General features: G+C 32.1%; 1 protein-coding gene across 1 annotated transcript; it reads right to left on the bottom strand.

The window, feature by feature from the left end:
- Positions 1–4,469: 4,469 nt before the first annotated feature.
- LOC127724164 (mucin-17-like) lies at positions 4,470–17,163 on the bottom strand. Its single transcript, XM_052231048.1, has 6 exons — positions 17,093–17,163; positions 13,725–14,102; positions 11,247–11,597; positions 9,988–10,572; positions 7,460–7,563; positions 4,470–4,942 (listed from the first exon to the last, which is right to left on the bottom strand). The coding sequence occupies exons 1-6, from the start codon at positions 17,142–17,144 to the stop codon at positions 4,820–4,822; spliced, it is 1,593 nt and encodes a 530-aa protein (XP_052087008.1). The 5' UTR covers positions 17,145–17,163; the 3' UTR covers positions 4,470–4,819.
- Between the last annotated feature and the right edge of the window lie 5,084 nt (positions 17,164–22,247).

Here is a 22,247-nt window from a genome sequence, read left to right as displayed (position 1 = left end):
CTATAAAGATAGAATCGTTTTCTATGTAAGCACATTTGCATTCTCTACCTTGATTATTTATGAAAACGTAAAAAGACGATATGACACAGTCTGGCCTATTCTAAAAAGGAATTGGCTGGCTAAAAATGTCATCAGAGATACCTAGCTTATCATTTTGTACGTCAAACATTGCGTTTCGATATCGCTTATTATTTTCCCCATAATTTCTCGATGTTGCCCTCTAAGGCAATATCCTTCCTCATAAATCAGTTCAGTCGAAAGTACCTTCAAACTGTTGGGATCAGTTTGTACCTACCATCAGTTATCTATGTACCAAACAAATTGCGACTTAAGTTTTCAATTATAAACGCCCATATACAAATTAATTGCATATCAGGACGGAAACATGTTAATGCGATATGAGTATTAGCACTGCTTTGTACAAGACCGACATGCTAAGCCGGTTTTTAAACGTGGTGGTTAACAAGGTTACAGATCACTGGAAGGTTTTATCCGAACCAACGACCTCCCGCACTCGAGGCGATTATGATACCACGCTATCGCCGATGTGGTTCACTTACCAAATAGAAAATATTGAAAAATCTTAGATCTGTTTTATGTTCCTTTTGAATTTCAACCAAACATGTTGAACTGGATCTGCCTTCACTTTATTTGATACCAAAATTACAACAAAAACTACAAACAACATTATATTGGTGAGTCTTCCAAGTTCTTTCTATTAACATCAGCTTTAGAGTTCTATCTTGTAAATTTACATACTCTGGAGGCGGTGTGGATATGTGGATACTTACAAAATTAAAAGATTTGTCATACTACAAACAATCTAAGTCTCTTTCCTTTTGCAAAAAAGGGACGAGATACCAGAGGGACAGTCAAACTCATAGATCGGAAACAAATTGACAACGCCATGGCCAAAAAAAAAAAGACAAACAGACAAATAATAGTACAGATGACACAACATAGAAAACTAAAGACTAAGCAACACGAACCCCACCAAAAAATGGGGGTGATCTCAGGTGCTCCGGAAGGGAAGCAGATTCTGCTCCACATGTGGCACCCGTCGTGTTGCTTATGTTGTTACAAATCCGGTAAATAGTCTAATTCGGTAGGTCACATTAGTGCAATAGTATAAATCATTTTACATGTCTGCTATTTACACAGGTATTCCCCAAAACTTGAAAGAGAAATTGAAATTGTTCTCACATTTTTCATTCGAAATATTGGCCAACGTAGGTACAAATATCTTTTTTTAGGGAGGGACAAATCAAACTTAATTTTCTATGATTCAAGGCTGTCATTATCAAGATACTTATTTGTATAGTTTATATGATGTTTTATCAACTAGCACTATGCATTTCCTTGAAAACGGTTCGTCTCTTCATGTCGACTTGTTCCTTTATTCATATGCTGCAGGCTTCAATAAGGAGGTTTTTAGGAAAAAAAAAAGAAGCTAGCATTATCTTTTAACTTTATGTTCGCCCAATAAATGATGTCCACTGACTAGTTATTCAAAGTGTGTCGCTTATGTTGACGCATGTATCTTATTGAATTCGAAATAAATGATAAATAAGATATAGTTAAGTCTGCTTCCAATCTTGGCTTACATCTAAAAATGGACATAAGGGTCGGTTTTGCAAAAGAGATGATTTCACAATTGTGAACTGGTCCTGCGTATTGAGTATATATCTCTGATTGATTCTTAAAAGAAAGCTAATAAATCAAGTGTTCCAAGTGGTGAAGTTGAAGTTAGATATCGAAAACATTTCGGATGCCATCACGAATTCGTTGAAAGTTATCACAGAATGTGTCACAGATAACGACAAATATCACGAATACGTTCCAATTGACGTAACCACAATCCCGTTATCTCTTTCCTCTAATGTCATATTACCGAAAGATCATCATACCCTTCCGGATCACCTAAGATCACTGCCGATTTTTAGTGGGGGTAATGTTGTACAGTCTTTTATTTTCTATGTTGTATTTTACATACTTTCTTTATTATTTTTGTTGTTTTTCGTTTACTATAATTGCGTGTTCAGTTCAATATAAAACAGTTGAAAGGCCAAAATGTATGGATTTTACGAGTTCTAGATGTTTTACCTTTATGTTTTTTCATCAATTAATCTTCCGGCTGAATGAAAACGTTATGTACACCACTATATTGGTGGACAATTGTCTAGTATATAGTATATATATTAGAAATTCAGAATTTACTTCCTTAAATTAAAGTAACATAGCATATTTTTATTAAAGAGTAACATTCATTCAATCTATACATTTATCCAAGAAGCAAATTTTATAACAATTCTAATGTCAAAGGTAACTCTGACTACCATTATCTTTCTCATTATAAGCACTTTTTTTATGTTGTATGACTACACCAATGCCACCATGAAGTGTAACTGAGGAAATGTTCAACCTTCAACGAATCTTAAAGTAAATGAAAAAAATGAAAAGATTTTAAAATCCGAAAAATCATTTTGAACTAATAATTTGGCTTCAAATGTATCCTTGTTATTTTATTCAAACTGTATATCATCCATTCAGTTTACTTCCGCCTAACAAGTCTTCTTCCTGACCTTTCTTACATTTACCTTGACATTTGAAAAAATAGCCAATCAGGAGATAAGAGGTCCACAGCGTAATCATAGTTTTTGATTTCTTTGTTGAATATAGCTTGTAACGGACCAATCATATTTTGTTTTTATTGAACGAGTCAGTTGTTGGCGCTCTATCCATCAAATGTCATGATTGGAGATGATAACTCAGTACCTGCTGCTGCGCTTTTTTTTCAAATAACTTAAGTGTCAAATGACATCAGAGGTGTTGGCAATAATCAACTGACATTATCTGTCTTTATTTTAACTTTACAATGAGGCTTTGAGCATCTACAACTTAATATAAAAAGTAATCATTACAGCAGTTGAAAATGAATCTGTTAAAATTTTGATTAAAGGGTTCTATGTTATTTGTCTTTTGATCTTTGACTTCTTTTTTGTTTGTTATGGCGTTGTCAATTTTTTTTTCGACTTATGTTTGAATATCCCTATTGTATCTTTCGCTCCACTTTTAAACATACAAACGCCTACATCAAAATGAAATGCGTGTTCAATTTTGATAACATTGTGTTGATGAGTTGCTGTCATTGCGGCTACCTTATATTGGTTAATATTTGTGATTGTGGTTAAGGACGTTATTATATATTGCCTAAAATTGAAAATGGAAATAGGGAATATGTCAAGGAAACAACAACCCGACCAAAGAGCAGACAACAGCCGAAGGCCACCATTGGGACTTCAATGCAGCGAGAAAATCCCGCACCCTGAGGTGGTCATCAGCTGGCCCCTAAATAAAATTGTTTGCTAGTTCAGTGAAAATGGACGTCACACTAAACTCCAAAACATATAATTGAACAACTAAAATTTTAAAAAAAATATACAAGAATAACAAAGGCCAGATGCTCCTGACTTGGGACAGGCGCAAAAAAATATGTTTTGTGAGATCTCAACCTTCCCTTATACCTCTAGTCAATAAAAAAAAGAAACACATAGCAATACGCACAGTAAAACTCAGTTTAAAAGAGGTCCGAGTCCGATGTCAGAATAGGTAACAAAAAAAACTAAGCAAAATCATAATGATACATAAATGAACAAAGGACTACTAGCAGTTACTGACATGCCAGCTCCAAACCTCAATTAAACTGATTGAAAGATTATAACTTCATCATATGAAAATCAAGCACAATCCCTCCCGTTAGGGGTTTAGTATCATAACCATCATAAAATATATGAGAAGAACATAACCCGTATCATGCCAACAACTGGCTTTAGAATAAATGTGCATGTTTGGTTAGCTTGTGTTTTGCTGGATTGTTGTCATTGAAGTTAAATACAGAAAAACACATCCATCCTTTACAACACATTTTATTTCCATCCATATTCACCAATATTTAAAATCAGAATTCGTAAAGGACAGTTGGGTTCTCCTCATGGCAAACAATGCACCGTTTGTAGACTAGGGGGGGGGGTCTAATTTTTATTTACTTTGCATCGCTGTATATCTAGAAATTAGACTAGTGCGAGTATAAAGATAAAATATGCATGTTGATTATATGAGTCATGAGTAGGGATCAGATGCCTACCCGATATTCCTCTCATATTTTTTTGCACTATATGTAGATAGTGACTTTTGGAAAGTGATTGTGTATTCAAAAACCTTTCAACTTTGAAGACTGAAGCTACATATGGACACGAACATCTAATCTGATCCTTACAACTAAAGATGACTACGTCAAATTCCAACTGAACTTCGACTTTTATCAGATAAGTCCCGTTTAGTTTCGGAAGTCATATTGTTCTATCTAATCATTGTCTAGGTAGAATGCAATTTAAAGAAAATAACATACTTTGATTAGCAAAATCATATTTCTCCATAATATATCAGGGTGTGTAAGATAGGTAAAAAAAACGTGTTCTGATTTTTTATTTGTTAAAAAACAAACATATAAAAATAATGCAAAATAGATAAATATCAGTTATAATTATTATATCAGACATTTAACGATGTAACACACCAATAGATTAACTAACATCTACTACAATATTGATCCTTACGACTTTCTCATAATGGCACTAATGATGAGTAATATTTATGCTGTATGTATATCCAAACAAACAATTCATGCTGACACGAGAAACCTACTCCTTTTAAAAGATCTTGGCTTTATATGTTCTCTTTCAACAACAACTCCTGATCTTTTATATTGCTCTTTGGGAATTTGTTTATTTACTATAATATCAGATCTTTTTACTTTTAGTTATATTTTCAGATGTTCATTTCCATCAAGAGTTCTTTGATGTCTTTCCGTAAAACAGTGATTTAAAGGTGCAATTTGACAAGGTATGTTTTCAATATCTTCTTCGTCAATTATGGAAGAAACCTACAAAAATGTAAATTAGTGATGAAACGCTAGGTTCAAGGACGGTGTTATTTACGTTTAGAAACACGGAATTATTTCAAAGTTGCTTATTCAAATAAAAAAACATAAGTAAAACATGGATTTTTAAATATTGAGTTCATATGAATAGCCCATAAAATTACTCACAGTATATTCTAAACTTCTTTGTGGATTTTTATAGACTGAATTTAAGGTAAACTCATACTTAAATAAAAATAAAAAGGACAACTTAACTATTTTAAGGGCATTAGCTGTCAAATTCATATCAACCGATGCAGACTTCCAATTCGATGTATTTCATTCATAACTTCTCATGAAAACGTAAACAATGTCAACATTTTGGACTGGACGTCATTTAATTACGATTACAAAAATAATTGTTTTCGCGCTCAAAAGTAGCATTGATAGAGATACATGTTTAGAAACTTGATTTCCAGAACGAAAATAAAGAAACAAATTTAAATTCAAATCCAAAAACAAAGATTCCCGTTACTTTTCTAGTTATCTCCCTTACGTATCAATTCTTCACTTAAAAAATAAATACTCCGTCACAGTTGATAAAAGATTTCTTTCTTTTTAGGACCAGAAACATATGATTGTTTTCTATGGTATGTTACATAGTCCATGAAGTGTCCAGCAATAACAGAGATCAGACCTACACAACGACCAATTAAGACAAGTCATACTGTTCACCCTTTCTGCAGGGACCGTAATATTATGGCCCTTACCCAACATACAGTTATATGGCTTCATTGGCTCTCCATACTTTAAGCATGGTATTTACTTTAAAACTGATACATTGTCCGTCAATTTAAGGCTATTTATTGTCATGTTTTTCAGGTTAAAGATGCAATTTGAGCCAAAATACGAACTTCGAAAATTAAAATATGTCAAACTGGTATTTTCTTTAACGGGGTGAGCTTCCCTTCGATGCCTAGGACACGCAGAGGCCAAAAACTTCCAAACACAGTTTATACCCGCAAACATTAAACCACTCATCATTTTTATTATTCAAATGCACTTAGGATATGCCTACTTCCGGTTGCAGGTCCAGGTGAATTCAAAAATCGGAAGCATCGAAAAATTTCACATTTTTGGTGGAAATGACCTCTTTTAGACTACCATACTTAGATCACAATCATTCCAATTTTCGTCAATGTTTTTTACTGGTGTCTACTTTACATGCAGACTACAATGATATACATTTGTCAGCATCACTTCCAGGTCAAGAAATAGGACATAATTCGTCATTTTTGTCGGTTTTTGCACCAAATGACCAACTTTAGGCAGCAAAACCAACTCCTCACACCAACCATCCTTCCCCGTGATCTCTATCTTTTTTGCCATCAATATGCATTAGCAGCAGGGTATAGCTCTTTTTACATAAAAATTGCCTTATTTTTGCAAATAAATGAAAATTACACATTTCCTGAAAACAATTCACCATAGTAAGAGTTCATTCTGAATAGCAGGTTATTTTCATTTCAATGTTTGCGCCTATATAATTCGATGGCTTACGCTCAGAGAATAATCGATAGGTACGTTACCCTCATATAAATAAATAAATAAATAAATAATATAAACAGATAAAATATAAATAGATAAATATAAAAAGGCACGTGTAGTAGTAATATGAAGATTTATAATATTTGATTATATATCATTGCTATGAAAGTAATCACCTTTTAACCTGTACCTGATAAAAAAATGTTTTTTTGCAGGTATAATCGGTCAGCGTAATTGGTCCGCCTATTGATCGAGTCACTACTTTCACTTTTGCATCTGATATTCTTGTCAATAATTTGATGTGCTCACCACAATGGCAATCATCTCCAACTTATGAGAAATATTACGTCTCATGTATGTAATCTTAATGAGGCAAATACTTGTTTTGCAAGTCAATCCTGTATCAATGTTTTGGCTAATTTGACAAAATTGAACAAGAATGGATGTTTATGACAACTTATTTTGGAAAATTTGGTTCATATAAATGTATGACACGAAAAAAGGTAAAACTTTTTTATTAACGTTATACAAGCTGTCGAGATAATAGCATTTGATTTTTTCCCCTCCAGTATAAAGAGGACACTAAAGCAATCTTCTCAACATTTGTTTTTTAATTTTCATGTTGTTTACGTATAATGATTTTAATGAAGACACTTGAATGTTGAATACGATAAGTGATGCTTTACATTTAACAAAAAAAATATCAAATGTCTTACTGTAAATTACTAAAACTATCAAAACAAGAAATTTATAATTTACATTAAAAAAAATAACATTTACCAAGATATTGAAAAAATCCTACAAGGTATATTAAAACCTATAACCCTCTTCCTGCAAAACAATTCCGTAAAATCAGAAATCATTTTGCAATATTTTACATTATTTTCAAAATATACTTTATATAACATTGATGCTCTTGCCACAGCCTTTAAAAATTACGTTTTTGTTGTTCGTGTTTATTTTTTTATTTGCTCAAATATTATTTATACCGACCTTCTTTTTTCCACACTTTTTTTTTATCTTATATCTGTAGACCATGAGCAATATAACCAATGCACACTTTAAAATAATTGCAGCGGTAACTCCAATAATCAAAGCTGAAACCAAAACAACAAATAAATGAATTGCAAATACTGTAATCGTCGTTATTTTAATATTTCCTCAGTACCCTGCAACTAAATCGTAGTTTAGCTGATTCATAGAAAAGGTCGCACAGAATAGTTTTGATGCAAAGTTTTTGATAGATTGACAGGTTAACTTCGGTATGTTTTTCTACATTTCTATATACTTCATTCTTTATTTGGCCTTTTTACTTTTTTATTAAGTCGTCACTTATTAGCCTTATGTAGACGAAACGCGCGTCTTGCGTACAAAATGTTAAACCTTTATGATGAATTTATTTGTGTTCTTTTCATTACACTAAAACAATTCCGGTAAACAAATTAGTATACAGTTAAGCTTTGGTTTGAAGATAACAAATGTTTTGTTTGACAAGTGGAATTAACTGTTACTCGAATTCGAACAAAGCGGCAAGAAACAAAGAAGATATGAAAAATCAAGTTAATAATACTATACAATAAACCGATGACTGGCTTCACAATCTACAAATAATTTTTAAACCACAAAAAATAAGATATTTTGAGTAACAACATCAAATACAATCTCTCGAATCACATTTTTGTAACGTTTTTTGAAATAACCATCGAATTTCTTTAATCTTCAAAGAGAGTGCTCATTTGAGTGAAACATGTTAAGTAATTAATATGTGTTTAACTGGTATTGAATGGGTGGTATATACAAATGCAGTGAAGAATTTGATTATCATTTTCTAAATGTTTTAAGTAAAAGAGATAAATGGATAAGGGCAGGTGCATTTAACACATACCATGATACCGAATGTCGATTTGTATCTTTTTAAGACCCAACACCTATCCATTTTTGTCTATTATTATCACTATTGTTGAATTGTATTTTCGGAATTATATTTGTTTCAATGATTAGACTATTATCAGTGAGTTCAAATACTCACTATATTATCTTCAACGATGGACAATGCAAGAAGCACAATTAATAAGAGTAAACAGATAGTGGATTTAAACGATGAATAAAATATTTGAACAAAATTGTACGCTCTTTCATTATACTGTACGAAAACTCCAATTGAACGATTATGAATCTGATAATTAGCCGAAATGTACAAAATAAGGCATCTTTGAACTTTTTTTTTTTATAAATACATTTATGTTACTGAATTTCTAGGAAAATACATAATTCGAATCAAATCACGATTGACACTCATACTTATTCATGAATAATTATTTATAAAGACATAAAGTAAAACAGATGAAATCACCCTATATGATCATAAAAACGTTAATATTTTTTTTTGACATGCATACAATGGCAAATGATAAACCAAAAATCTGTTCTCACGGAAAAATACCAACAACACACAATTTTTAAAATAATCCGAAACGAAAAAAGGAAAGAATCCAACTTCAAACTACAAATTTTTACTCCCAATATTAGCTCTATAACTCATCTATACAATTCACCCTATACGAATGTCGTTTTCCTGTAGATGAAGGCGCAATTCATCAATTAATAAAAATTATATGATAATTTTCTAAGTAAATTCTCTTTGTGAAGAAATCATTATCAAATTTCAACTAAAAAATTCAGCAAACAAGTAAACAATTGAATATGATTTGGTGATTCCATTTCAACGACAGATTTCAGAAGCGTTGAATCTAGAAAAAAGAAACTACTGTTAACGAAACCTCCAAATATCTGATTTTATTGTTTTGCGTTCTTTGATATAAAGATGCCTAATAGTCGTCTTATCTATAAATTTACTGGTATTTTACTATTCCCGATTGATTGCATTTTGACTGAGTGTGGATTTGCATGACAAATACTGAATGCACTGTAGCAGATAAATAAAGGCAACAGTAGTATACCGCTGTTCGAAAACTCATAAATCGATAGAGACAAAAACAAATCCGGGTTACAAACTAAAACTGAGGGAAACGCATCAAATATAAGAGGAGAACAACGACACAACAAAAACACAACATTAAAATGTAACACACACAGAAACGAACTTTAATATAACAATGGCCATTTTCCTGACTTGGTACAGGACATTTTAAGAACAAAATGGTGGGTTGAACCTGGTTTTGTGGCATGCCAAACCTCCCGCTTTTATGGCAACGTATGGCAACGTCAAACACAACACCAAAACGACACTTTCCTTGTCGACGCACCTAGTCTTGATACTTCTGGCCTTGCGTTCATAAACATTTCAAACACAAATTTTGTACTCCAAGTACTGAGTAAAGTTTTATGACCGAGAGCCATGGAATGTATGCATTCTGGTTTTTTTCGTTGTGTTGCATGTTTTACTTTTCTTTGAGTTGTATATTCTTTGTGGTTGTATGAGATTTGAACACCGGTAAATTAATTTGCGCCTCTGATTTCCTAGATGTGAACTATTCTAGCACTTTTTTACTATTACTTACACCCGATACTAGTTGGAGACGATTGTTCCTCAGTAACTGTCACATTTTTTTCTGTTGTTTGCATGGGAACAATAGAAGGAGTCTCTTGAAGACTCTCACTGGCTGAAGATATTGTTGTTAAAGTTCCATTATCAATCATTTTTTTTTCTGTTGAGGTCAATCCAGATAAGGGCAAATTTTGGTCGGCTGAAGTATAAGTTTCTTGTTTATATAATGTTGTTCTCTCATTGGTGGATTCAGCTGTGGTGGCGTCAGTTGTAGTGTCTGCACCAGCAATGATAGAAGTTGTCATTGATTCGACATAGGTACTTTGAAAAGAAGTTATCGCAGCCTCTGAACTAGCGTAAGTCTCTGTAGTAGTGACGATTGGCGTCGTTGTACTGTCTGTTGTGACGATTGGCGTCGTTGTTCTGTCTATTGTGACGATTGGCGTTGTTGTAATGTCTGTTGTGACGATTGGCGTTGTTATTCTCTCTGTTGTGACATCAGTACTGTGACAGTCTGGTAAACTAGTGAAAGGTACTGTAGGTGTATTTCTTGCTTTACTTCCACAAGATAATGTTAGTTCTGCGCCGGATGAAATTCCTGTATTGAAAATATCGGTTTAAACTTATGGTCGCATTGAAATTGCTTTAAAATAGCTTCTTTAAAACAAATGCCCTTAAATACAATTTACAAGGAAACAAGGTTAAGCAATATCATAAAACAAGGAATTACTTGAATCTGGAATGATTTTTAATTCTAGAAAATTGACCAGAAATGTATGATGACACTAACCCAACTAAATAGGGTTAGCCATACGCACATGGCTAAGATAATTTTACTTGCACTGATAGTTCAGTATGAACTAACTAACCCACCATAGTCATGCATGCATTACTAACCATCCTAAATTTCGTTAGTTTTCCTCTTACATTTCGTACCAATTTTCTAGAATTCAAAATTATTCCAGATTCAAATAATTCCTTGTTATAAGTTGAACAAGGAAACATAATCGTGAAATCCAAAGAAAAAAGAAAAGAAAAATAGCAGTGGTTTCGCTAGGTTTCATGTTGCTCAATCTTAAGTTTTCTGTACTGTGTTATTTTGGACTTTTGTCTACCTCTTCGCCCTTCTTTTAGTCATGGCGTTGTTAATTTCTCGACTTGTGATGTTTTATAGTCGCTTAATATCCCCCATTATTTAGTCAGCCTTATTTGTCTACTTCAATAAACAACGCATCCGTGAAAACTAATTATTGACATAAATATGCAATTTACCTTCAAGTAAGATGAAATAATACCCATCAATCATCCATAAGTTATCAACAATCTGTATCTGTATGAAATGAGAGGTACTGATATACAATGTGGTAGGTAGGTAATCATTGTTATCACTACAATCAAATACCATTACTGTGCTGTCATCTGTTATTGTTATACTTTGGTCACAAGCTGTGCTGGTACCAAGCCTAAGATCTATAGCTCTTACCCTTATTCTAGAGGCACATGAAGCTTCTAAAGAACATGTGCAGGTTGACAATCCCGATAAAGGTAATGGATATCCAGAGTTCAAGAGGAAAACTACGTTGTCTTTTGTGTTTAAACTTGTGCAAGGATCTAGACCTTGATCTGAAAAGCAATCAGCAAAATATATAAAATGCTAATAATAAAACGAGGGCAAATATAATACATTTAGATAAAAAAGATAATTATCAGATATTGGCTCGCATCTTTTAAGCATAATCTAAATTTGTTTGTTTGGGATGGTGTCTATAAAACATTTAAATTATAAAAAAGATACTTTATAGATTTGCTGTCTCGCATGTTTATACATAAACAAGCGCCTAAACCTTGCTATGAACAGCAATTTTTAAAGCCAATTGATCCAACAAATGTTAAAACACGTAATAATACATATATTCCTTTAATGGAACTATGTTGATTGCAGATTTTTGGTAGTCTCTGATCAATTTATGCATTGCCCTTTTCACGACTATGGACAATTAAGAGCTTAATATATTATACACACATCTGTCTTCTGAAGACCGTACACTTGTATGTTAACTCATAGATGTCTTTTATTGGATTTTTCGTGGTTTTTTGGTCGTGTTCTCTTATTCAAAGAATTTCTTAGAAATTACTATTAAAAAGATAAATGAAAAAGATAAATGTCAGATATTTTGTTTATATTAAGTTTAACCATCATTCTTTTAGAAGTCATTCATATTTGCCATTTAGTGTTCATCATGTCGATCTAAGAGGTTGACATGGAAAAAAGAGAGTGTATTAAAATTAAAAAAAAAATGTCTGTCAAATACAACACACTTGTCCTTTTTTTTAAACCGATTAGTTGCTATTATGTTATCATTTTTTTTGTTTCAAAAGTGTGTATAAACAACTACATACTAGTGCAATACTGCAATATTTATTGTCGGTCTGGTTAATCATGGCAATATTAGTGAATACGATTATCTATGCTGTGTCTCTTCTCATAAATCACGGTAATATTAGAATAAAATAGTAATATATAGTTTGGAAAATGTCTGTACCAAGTCAGGAATATGACAGCTGTTATCCATTCGTTTGATGTGTTTGAGCTTTTGATTTTGCCATTTACTTAGGGACTTTCCGTTTAGAATTTTCCTCGGAGTTCGGTATTTTTGTTATTTAATTTTTGGAAGCATTCAAATAAATTTCATTATCTTTGACCGTCATCATTTCTTGCCTGCAAACAAATTAAGCTTACTTGTTTGTCATATATGTGTTTACGTATTTAATCAGATCCTCAATATATTTGTTCTCGAAAAGATAAAATAGTGAAATATAATTCTTTTTGTACCCATGGCAACAATATACATCTCTTTAACATATAATATCGAATTAGAGTATAATAATGTCAAATGTGCCCTCACAATATGGTCCGCAGTAAAGTTTTATTCAATTTGATAGATACCTTCCCGAAACCAATGACATTTATCCATTAAAAGATATGAATAAACTACTACATACTAGTGCAATACTGCAATATTTATTGTCAGTCTGGTTAATCATGGCAATATTAGTGAATACGATTATCTATGCTGTGTCTCTTCTCATAAATCACGGTAATATTAGAATAAAATAGCAATATATAGTTTGGAAAATGTCTGTACCAAGTCAGGAATATGACAGCTGTTATCCATTCGTTTGATGTGTTTGAGCTTTTGATTTTGCCATTTACTTAGGGACTTTACGTTTAGAATTTTCCTTGGAGTTCTGTATTTTTGTTATTTAATTTTTGGAAGCATTCAAATAAATTTCATTATCTTTGACCGTCATCATTTCTTGCCTGCAAACAAATTAAGCTTACTTGTTTGTCATATATGTGTTTACGTGTTTAATCAGATCCTCAATATATTTGATCTCGAAAAGATAAAATAGTGAAATATAATTCTTTTTGTACCCATGGCAACAATATACATCCCTTTAACATATAATATCGAATAAGAGTATAATAATGTCAAATGTGTCCTCACAATATGGTCCACAGTAAAGTTTTATTCAATTTGATTGATACCTTCCCGAAACTATTGCCATTTATCCATTAAAAAATAAAAATACAAATCAAGTACTTTCGTCTGCATCGAAAAGTTCGCGGGAACAATGTGTTAGGAAACATAGCATTAATTTCTGAACCAATATCCGGAAGGGACATAAGTAATGTATTACTACCTACAGCAATCTAAAAACATTAGGATCCTACATGGTTTTACTTACCGGAAATACAGTAGTAGTATAACGTCATATAATTAGTTCTTGCTAAATACACATACTGATTACAAGTTGTTGTTACCGACGCTACTTGTATATTACATAAAGCGTTCCCGTTACATAGCTGATAGTAACTTCTGTAGGTCGATCCGACATAAAGTATATAACAATCGTTTGAATCGTATTGACAGCAGGTATCTGGTGTTACTGCAGCATTAAATAAGGTGATCTCTGTAGGACATGATGTACTCAATTCCTTCGCAAAGGCATAAACACCAACGACGGCTATTTTCTCTCCAATCGCACAAGAAGGTTGAAGGGAATTTTCCAGCCCTGTGTTCCCATTACATGCAGTATAAAATTTGAGTTGTATTGTCAAAATACCTAAATATAAACGATTTCTATGAACACAAGACTAACGAACGTTTATTTTAAATCAATTTTAGATTGCATGTAAGTTACGTAAGCGCGTCATTAATTGTGATATCCTGTGGTGTTTGTCGTTAATGGAATATGTTCGTTGTTGATCTGCGGTTTGCATGTTGTGTCGACTATTATATTATTTGTTTGTGCGTTTCTCTGTGATGAATGTTCTTGAGTGTGTTTGTGCTGTATTTCTGTCATGTAGTGTTGTCATTTTAGCGATATTTTTTTCTTTGTCATAAAACGGGAGGTTTGGCTAGCCATTAAACCAAGTTCACCCCACCATGTTTTCTTAAAATTTCCAGTAACAAGTCAGGAATGTGGCAGTTGTTATCAAATTGTTCGTTTCTATGTATGTTGGCGTTTGTTTTTGTTGCACTTCAGTGTTCCTGGTGTTCCTTTGTTTTCCTCTTGATGTGTTTCCCTCGGTTTTATTTTGTAACCAGGATTTGTTTTCCCTCAATCGATCAATGACTTTTGAACACCGGTATACTACTGTTTATTTAAAGTAATTCTCTCAATTTTTATAACGATTTTGTTTTGGCATATCGAACCATTCAATAACCTATGTAAGCATGTAATGACTTAATCGATCTATTTTTGGCTATGTAACGTTGAAACTATTCATATTTATAAGGGCTCAAACTAGTTCGCAGTCATTTTGGGTAAAGGCATTTAAATATACCATGAAGCTATAATCCTCATCTTGCAACACCCTTAAGTACAGAAAAAGACGACTGCTGACAACTAAGATTTGTATCATCTTGTGATTGGGATGACAAAATTGATGGTTAAGATATTATATCTATTCCCTCCTGAAGGACGGTGAATGTGGTAAATCTTTTTAACTCTGCTCCTCTGTGTAGATGGAGCAATGCTTATCGTTATTATACATCAAATACTCTTCATGATGTCTCTTTAAGTCGTATTCTACCTTTGATACAAACGCAATAGAGAATACATTGCGTGCGATTCGCAACCCTTTGGAAATTAATTCAAATTGTCTTTGTACAAATTTTGTATGAAATCCCTGCTACAAAAGTTCATTCTAACCTATCCTTCCTCACATTTACCACATCAGATATAGCCTATCACCGAATTTTCACGCCAGTTGACATTAGAAAAGATGAGTTAGGGGTAACAGTAATTTACCGATGTTCAAATCTAGTTGATCTATTAAAAAAATCCAAATTGAAGGAAAAAACTCAAAACTGAGGGAATCATGTGATCAGTTCGAAAAAGGACGCAGCGATAGGATAAGCGTCTCCTGCTATGCATCCATTATACGCATGTAAATCCACATTAGGGCAACATGTCACTATCAGGAATAGGATACAATCGGTAAATTTATAGATCAGACGACTATTCTGGAATATAATGATCTTAGACCACGAATACATGTCGCTATTGAATTGAGACACACACACATCGTATTGGTCAACTAATTCGTGATAATGACCGTAATACTGATGTAGTGGCGATTGGGTCATTCTTCCTGATAACTATAATATAGTAGTTTTTGTGTCAGGAGCTCACCCCCTATGAATGAACTCCGAATAGAGCAAACTAGTACGAGCCTAGTGTATGAAAAGAAAACTACGGGCATCGATGATTTTTAAAATAAGTTTTGATGCAAACAGTTGAGGCAATATCCTTCATTAAAAAAAAAGACATATCTAAAGTTTTACCCTCCTTTAAAAATTAATCCGTTCTAAAATCTCTTATACTTGTAATACATCTATTTCAAAACGTTTCAACTTTAATAATAAAAAATGTTGCAAGGTCTCAAATTCGACTTCTTCAAATCTGTACAATCGACTTTCAAACGAGAACAACTTTATAGACGATTTCCTTCTTTGAAGAATTCATAATTTTGTTTGAAAATTGATTCCAGCTTTCCAATTAAATTTGAAATAAAGGATACAACAGATAAAGATAGGTCTTCTTATCTACTTCTTAGATAAAAAATTTTTGAAAAATATCTCAAAGAGCATACGATTGTAAAAGTCTTGCGTTTCTTATCATGTTTTTCTTGATATAAGGTTGCTGCGAACAAGGACGTTATTGAACGAAGGGTTATAAATAATAAAGTTTAAAATTTAAAACTTCCGAATATGGCGAGTTTGATATTTTTGAAATATCTTTGTTGCAGTTGACCACGAATATGTTCGCTTGTGGTAGCCGCAATCACGTTATCAATTGTGAAATCACCGAATTCTTTACATGCAATGAGTAACAAGACGAGTCTAACTGCTTGACCAGGAAATGCCTACCATTCGACCGAATATGAGTTCAACCCCGGTTTTTATATGATTCGTTCTTTTCAATCCTAATATTTTTGTGTTGATTTTTCGCCATTTTATTGTTTTTTTGACATTATACGAAAAAATACCATTTTTTCTGAAACCAGCAGATAATATTTATTACTGAAAAATGGTAAACAAATTCATTTTTTCCAGAAAATTCTCATACACGATTTAATGGATATTTGTAAGAGTTTTTAATAAATGTCTTGAGAATATTTTTTAATGTTTACAATCCAATATTAACAATCAATTTCCACCTTTCCAATCATTGACACTAAAAGGGAATCTTCGGAACATTTTCCCAAATGGATACACCTGTATTCTTGCATAGACGTTACTACCCAGGTGGTCTTATGCAGGCCAACATATGTATGCATGTTTCAAACTTAAAGGTGAATAAAAATGATTACTTTCGAGATGTTTAAAATGATGTTAACTATATTTCATTCTTAAAGAATTGATAGATTTAACAATCATCTAATTTATATGTTTTTGTTAAAATAAATTTAGTTAAACATAAATAGGATTTTTAAATATGCCTCCATACTTACGTTTAGCAATAAATAAAAAGTTACTAAACTATGGTAAATAAGAAATTTTATTTCCTCTAGATTGATGTTTTTTTTCCAATTGATCCTAACATACCTTGAAATAAGAGTAAAACATATCCAAAAACTACCACACAGGGCTTAGACATTTCTGTCAACAATTATAATGTATCCAAACATATAAACAATAAATACATGAATCTGCATTTTTTTTAAATGCACACAAAAACTAGTATTGAAAAGATAGTTTAAAGAGCATTGGTCTATATGATGCGTAAAACGAGTTAAGAATGGCCTTTGGATACAATTGATTAAGTTTGAATATTTAAATGTAATCGTACTATCCGATTGTTTTATGAAACAACTGGTTTTTAATGCCTTTATCATGAACTCAATCGAAATTTAAGCAACTATTTTGAACAATTTTACAACACAGGTCAGAGCTTTTTGAACTTAAGTGAATAAACTATGAAAGTGATGATTTCAAAATATGCACTTATTTAATAGAATAAGATACATCTGACCTGAAAAAACTATTATAACTGCAGGTGGTGAATGCATTGGAAATGCTTACTCTGTCGACATAAACGGTCTCACTCCTTTTGAATTTGATGTGATTCACTTAGGATTTGTTGGTTACTTTGATTTTTTCTTCTTAATCGATTTATAAACAAAACTACTGTTGCCTTAATTTAAAACATACTGTGCAATTATCTAATTGTCATTATAAGTTTTTGTTCAAATGCTATATAAAAGATCGGTCGAATATACCGAGATGTGTTTGTATTGGTACCCTAGACCCATCCATGTAGTAGCGTTCCAACTAAATCCATTTTCCAGAAATATGACTGATAAGTCATTTGTATAACAATATGGAAACAGTATGTCGACGGCTATCCTATCACTTTTTATATCTTACTTCTCTAAAATCATATTTACTCAAATAAAACAGTTTTGACGAAATACATTTTGGAAAAAAAAATAACTACACATAGGAGATATGTCACAAGGTCCGTCTAAGTTGCTACAAAACTAGAAAATGTCCAAACAATAACATAACTATATCATTTTAAAATTGTGGGCATTTTTGATGTCAGTTTAAATCCTCAGCAATGATTTTTGTGGGTTGGGTGTAGAAATGCATTATTCATCAGTAGTCACTGTCATTCACAAGATGTTTTTATTTTCTTATTGATTGTTCGGTCAAAAAATAATTGTTTCTGTTAATGATGTTGGTAATCCTTGATGAATCATCAATACATCAATACTTGTATTATATTTTTAAGGAGATCAGTAAAGCGTTATTTCCACTATGTTTAGCACAACCATTTTTAACAGTGGCCATGTTAATCTTTCAGTTAGAATTTAAATACTATCTTAAAGACATTCTCATTTTAAAAGAATGATTATAACCAAGTAACGTATAGCAGATTTCTTCATTATTTGAAACTGATGATCACAGTAATGAGCAAAGCTAACACTTGACTAACAGATTAGTGAAAAACAAAATTGACGTTAATTCTATAACGAGAGTCACCATTACTAATGAATCGTGAACATGAATTTGCATAGCTCTTCAACTGTTTCGGTTCTTATACATCCTTGGCTTTCAAATATCCGGCTTTGAGCGTTCCTGATGAAAATAAATCCAGATAAGCGCTTCAGAAGCATGAAATTTATTATGTGTTGTTTTCATTTTAATTCATTGATATTTATTATCTTACTATGAGTATGCTATGCTTTTAACTTGGATACCACTTTCTCTAATTTTAATGCTATTTTCACATTTCTCGATCGGTGCTAGAAAAATATTTCTCATCTCTAGAGAAAACTTTGTTCTCGGCAAATGATTGGTCGAAATTACATTATGACGTCAAATGTTTTGATTTCTTCTGAATTTCCTATGTGACGTCATGAAAAATGGCGACCATGCCTGATGACGTCACATATAAAGAACACAACTTTCTGCAAATCTTTGAAAAGGAAGGATGAACTTTGTTTAACTATCGTATAAAGTCATAAGAGAAACAGCTCTCACCACTATATCTCGTGTATTGCGAAGTTTATCCACTCTCAACAGTTGAATTTTAAATATTTGAGCCTCGCGTTTTGAATTTTAAAACGAAAATGTCTCGAGTGGAGAAATATCCTAACTCACTTGATGTAGTGGTGGAATCTATATGTAACATTGCAACAATAGAGCGCACTGTAAAATCGGTTGGAAAGGGCTAACGTCATCAGATCGGTATTAACAAAATAAAACTAATGACAAAAGATACACAGTACCAATCTTAGAGTACTTGCATTAAGTCACAGAAAGATAACATCTCAATTCCACCTACTAAATAGATCGTGCATTACAAAGCTTAAATATCAATCTGTACATCTCCAACGTATTAAGTGTTGTTTTAATTATTTAATGTGTATCCAAGTTAAGTAACGATTAGATATTTCTCATCAGTTGAAGCTGACTGACGACGGACGCAGTGATGAAGATGGCTAACACTTCCCCTACGGGACAGACATGTGAAAAAAACGAACATAATATTATCTTTATAACAATCTGTCTCTTCACTAGAAATGGTTTTAGAAGAAAAAACACAATTTCTGCCTAGTATATTACTACTCAGTCTGCTAGTTTTAAATGTAAAATCCTAAATAACATGCATCAGTGAATAAAGGTTGTCAAGAATTCTGCGATAGTTCATCTTACGTCATACTATCTTTGAAAAGAAACATAAAGATAATCGTTTGCCCTTGTTATAAAAATTGCAATATCCTTTAAACATGTTGAACATATACATGTACATATTTTGGGTACTAGCAGTTCAAATCTTTATTTTTCTATTGTGGAGTACTATTTAATGCCAACTCTGACTTTTTTTAATTAATTTTAGAAATCGCCATATATGTTTTATTGAAATCCCTAATTTAATTGGATGACAACAATCGTGAGGCACTCCAATATCAAATTGTATTTCCGTATAAATACAACAGCTAGACAATGACAATGTTAAAAACAATGTATAAAAAACAAACAAAAAGCTTGATATAACTGAATTTCGTGGTTGTAGCATAACGTTATAGTTGTGCGCACTTTTTCAAAATGAAGCGCTTCCGCGTTTCATACAAAATGTGCTTCGGTCAACGCTTTTATACTCCAATAAAATTATAAAAAAAAGCATTCAATTCTTAATTAACCCAAATTTTTATAAACATCTAAATAAAGTTTAAAACTGAAACATAGACACAAACTTCATTGACACAGTTTAGGGGTTTCATTTGAAATGTTGTTCCTATAAATTTACGACCGATTTATTAGGCAATGTTATCAACAAAGTCATAAGATAATGTCTATTCATTAGAATTCCATATGTACCAATTTTTGTTGATTTCGTTGGTAAAGATAAACCAAGAATTTAAATGTTCATCGAAGTATACATTTTCCATATAGTACCATTTGACAAGTGAACTATGAACCTTTACAGGAATAATTTGTATGATATATTTTGTTTATATATTCCAAGTTCATATATGACGAAACTTAACAACTTAATATGTTTTAATCGTGTATATTTCTGTTCAGAACATTCATATTTTTGTCTCATCACTTATCACGTTTGGTCTTTGGCAAACTTTGTGAGGGTTATTCCAAAAATGACTGCTGTTTATATGAAATTGGTACCACACTAATGTGCCCTATGGTTGTTTAAATTCCTGGATTGGTGCATTCATTTACAGCGCAATTGATGGGTATTTTAATTACTGCAATATTTGTTAAGTTTCTTTCTTAAAATTAAACTGGTGTAAAATCAAACATGTTAATATAAATAGTCCGTATCAACTTCACAAATAATACATGATGGTCTTGAAGTATATGTTCTGGGTACTGACGTTGTTTATCATCTTAATTACGTGTTATAGTATTTGTAAATTATTACCTTTAGTGTTTACTCCTATTTTGGTAATATCCCTTTGGCGTGGCCGGGTACTTATGCATCCCGTCATTGTGTTATTGTGTTATGGTCAATTTTTGTATTGTTGTTTTTCATTTTTGCTTATGTGCTTTGTCTATATGCCATTTTGTTTTTCTTCGTTGACATATTTGTTTGTTTTTACAGTGATTAAGATTATAACACAATGCTGACTGCTGTACCCCTATTTTTGACATTTTTACCTATTATGTCTGTTTGTTTTGTTCACATATTGTTGTCAATATAATGGAATTTTATGCGACTGTCATACAAGTGAAAGGTTTAGCTAGCTATAAAACTAGGTTTAATCCACAATTTTCTACATAATGAATTGCCTGTACCAAGTCAGGAATATGACAAATGTTTTCTATTCGTTTGATGTGTTTGAGCGTTGGATTTTGCCATTTGATAAGGGACTATCCGTTTTGAATTTTGAAAATTCAAAACGGAAAGTCCCCTCAAGTTTGGTATTTTTGTTATTTTACTTTTAACTAGGAAGAAAACTTTAAAGAAATCACAAAAATATCTACGTTTTACTTACATGTAGACCTCGTCTAAACACAATATACTTGTAAAAATTAAACACAATTTTATTTCCTCATAAAAATCGTAGTATGTGTAAATAGTTAAAAACATTGGGTTTATTTTTTGTTAATTAGACATAAAAAAAGTTATGCGGAAAATAAGTGTTGTATAATACTTATTATATCAAACGTTTGACGATACAACCGACAAAGGCTGTAACACCAACTACAGTATCGACCCTTACGGCTTTGTCATAACTACCTCGGGACGACTATGTTGAATGTACTTTTGACTCAACAAACATCCGCCAAAAATTGCTTCATGTCAGGAGCAAAGGCACTCTTTCCATAAGATCTCGGCTTAAGCTTAAACTCAACAAGTTTACTGTGCTTTATTTTATTATAGAATTTCTTTTGCTTCCTCTTTTTTTTCTTTTGTTTGACATTTTTATCATCAACAATTCCTGGTCCTTCGTTTTGCTCCTTATGTATTTGAATGTTAGCAAATCCAGGGTTTGTCTTCTGCATGTTAAATATTTCTTCTTTTGGTTCATTTTCTTTAATAATTCGTTGAGGTTGTTCACAAGGGCAGCGCTTTAAAGGCTGCAGCTGATGTATATGAAGTCTATTGATAATGTTTAAATTATCATCAAATAATGAATGGCATGATGCATTATCTTCTTCATCTCTTCTTGTCGACACCTAAAAAAGGAAATTTTCTGAAACAAGATTGGTGTCAAGCACTGTCTTTATA

This window comes from Mytilus californianus, unplaced genomic scaffold, assembly GCF_021869535.1.
Source record: "Mytilus californianus isolate M0D057914Y unplaced genomic scaffold, xbMytCali1.0.p SCAF_14, whole genome shotgun sequence".
Taxonomy (NCBI): domain Eukaryota; kingdom Metazoa; phylum Mollusca; class Bivalvia; order Mytilida; family Mytilidae; genus Mytilus; species Mytilus californianus.
This window is presented reverse-complemented; position numbering and strand designations above follow the sequence as displayed.

What these genes read in the sequence shown, in the direction of transcription:
- LOC127724164 (XM_052231048.1), bottom strand. Translation starts at nt 17,144, where the DNA reads ATGTCTAAGCCCTGTGTGGTAGTTTTTGGATATGTTTTACTCTTATTT. An exon ending in TTATTTCATCTTACTTGAAG is followed by an intron (nt 10,573 to 11,246) that starts GTAAATTGCATA and finishes TTTTCAATACAG; the next exon opens with GAATTTCATCCGGCGCAGAA. An exon ending in GTCTCCAACTAGTATCGGGT is followed by an intron (nt 7,564 to 9,987) that starts GTAAGTAATAGT and finishes TTTTGGTTTCAG; the next exon opens with CTTTGATTATTGGAGTTACC.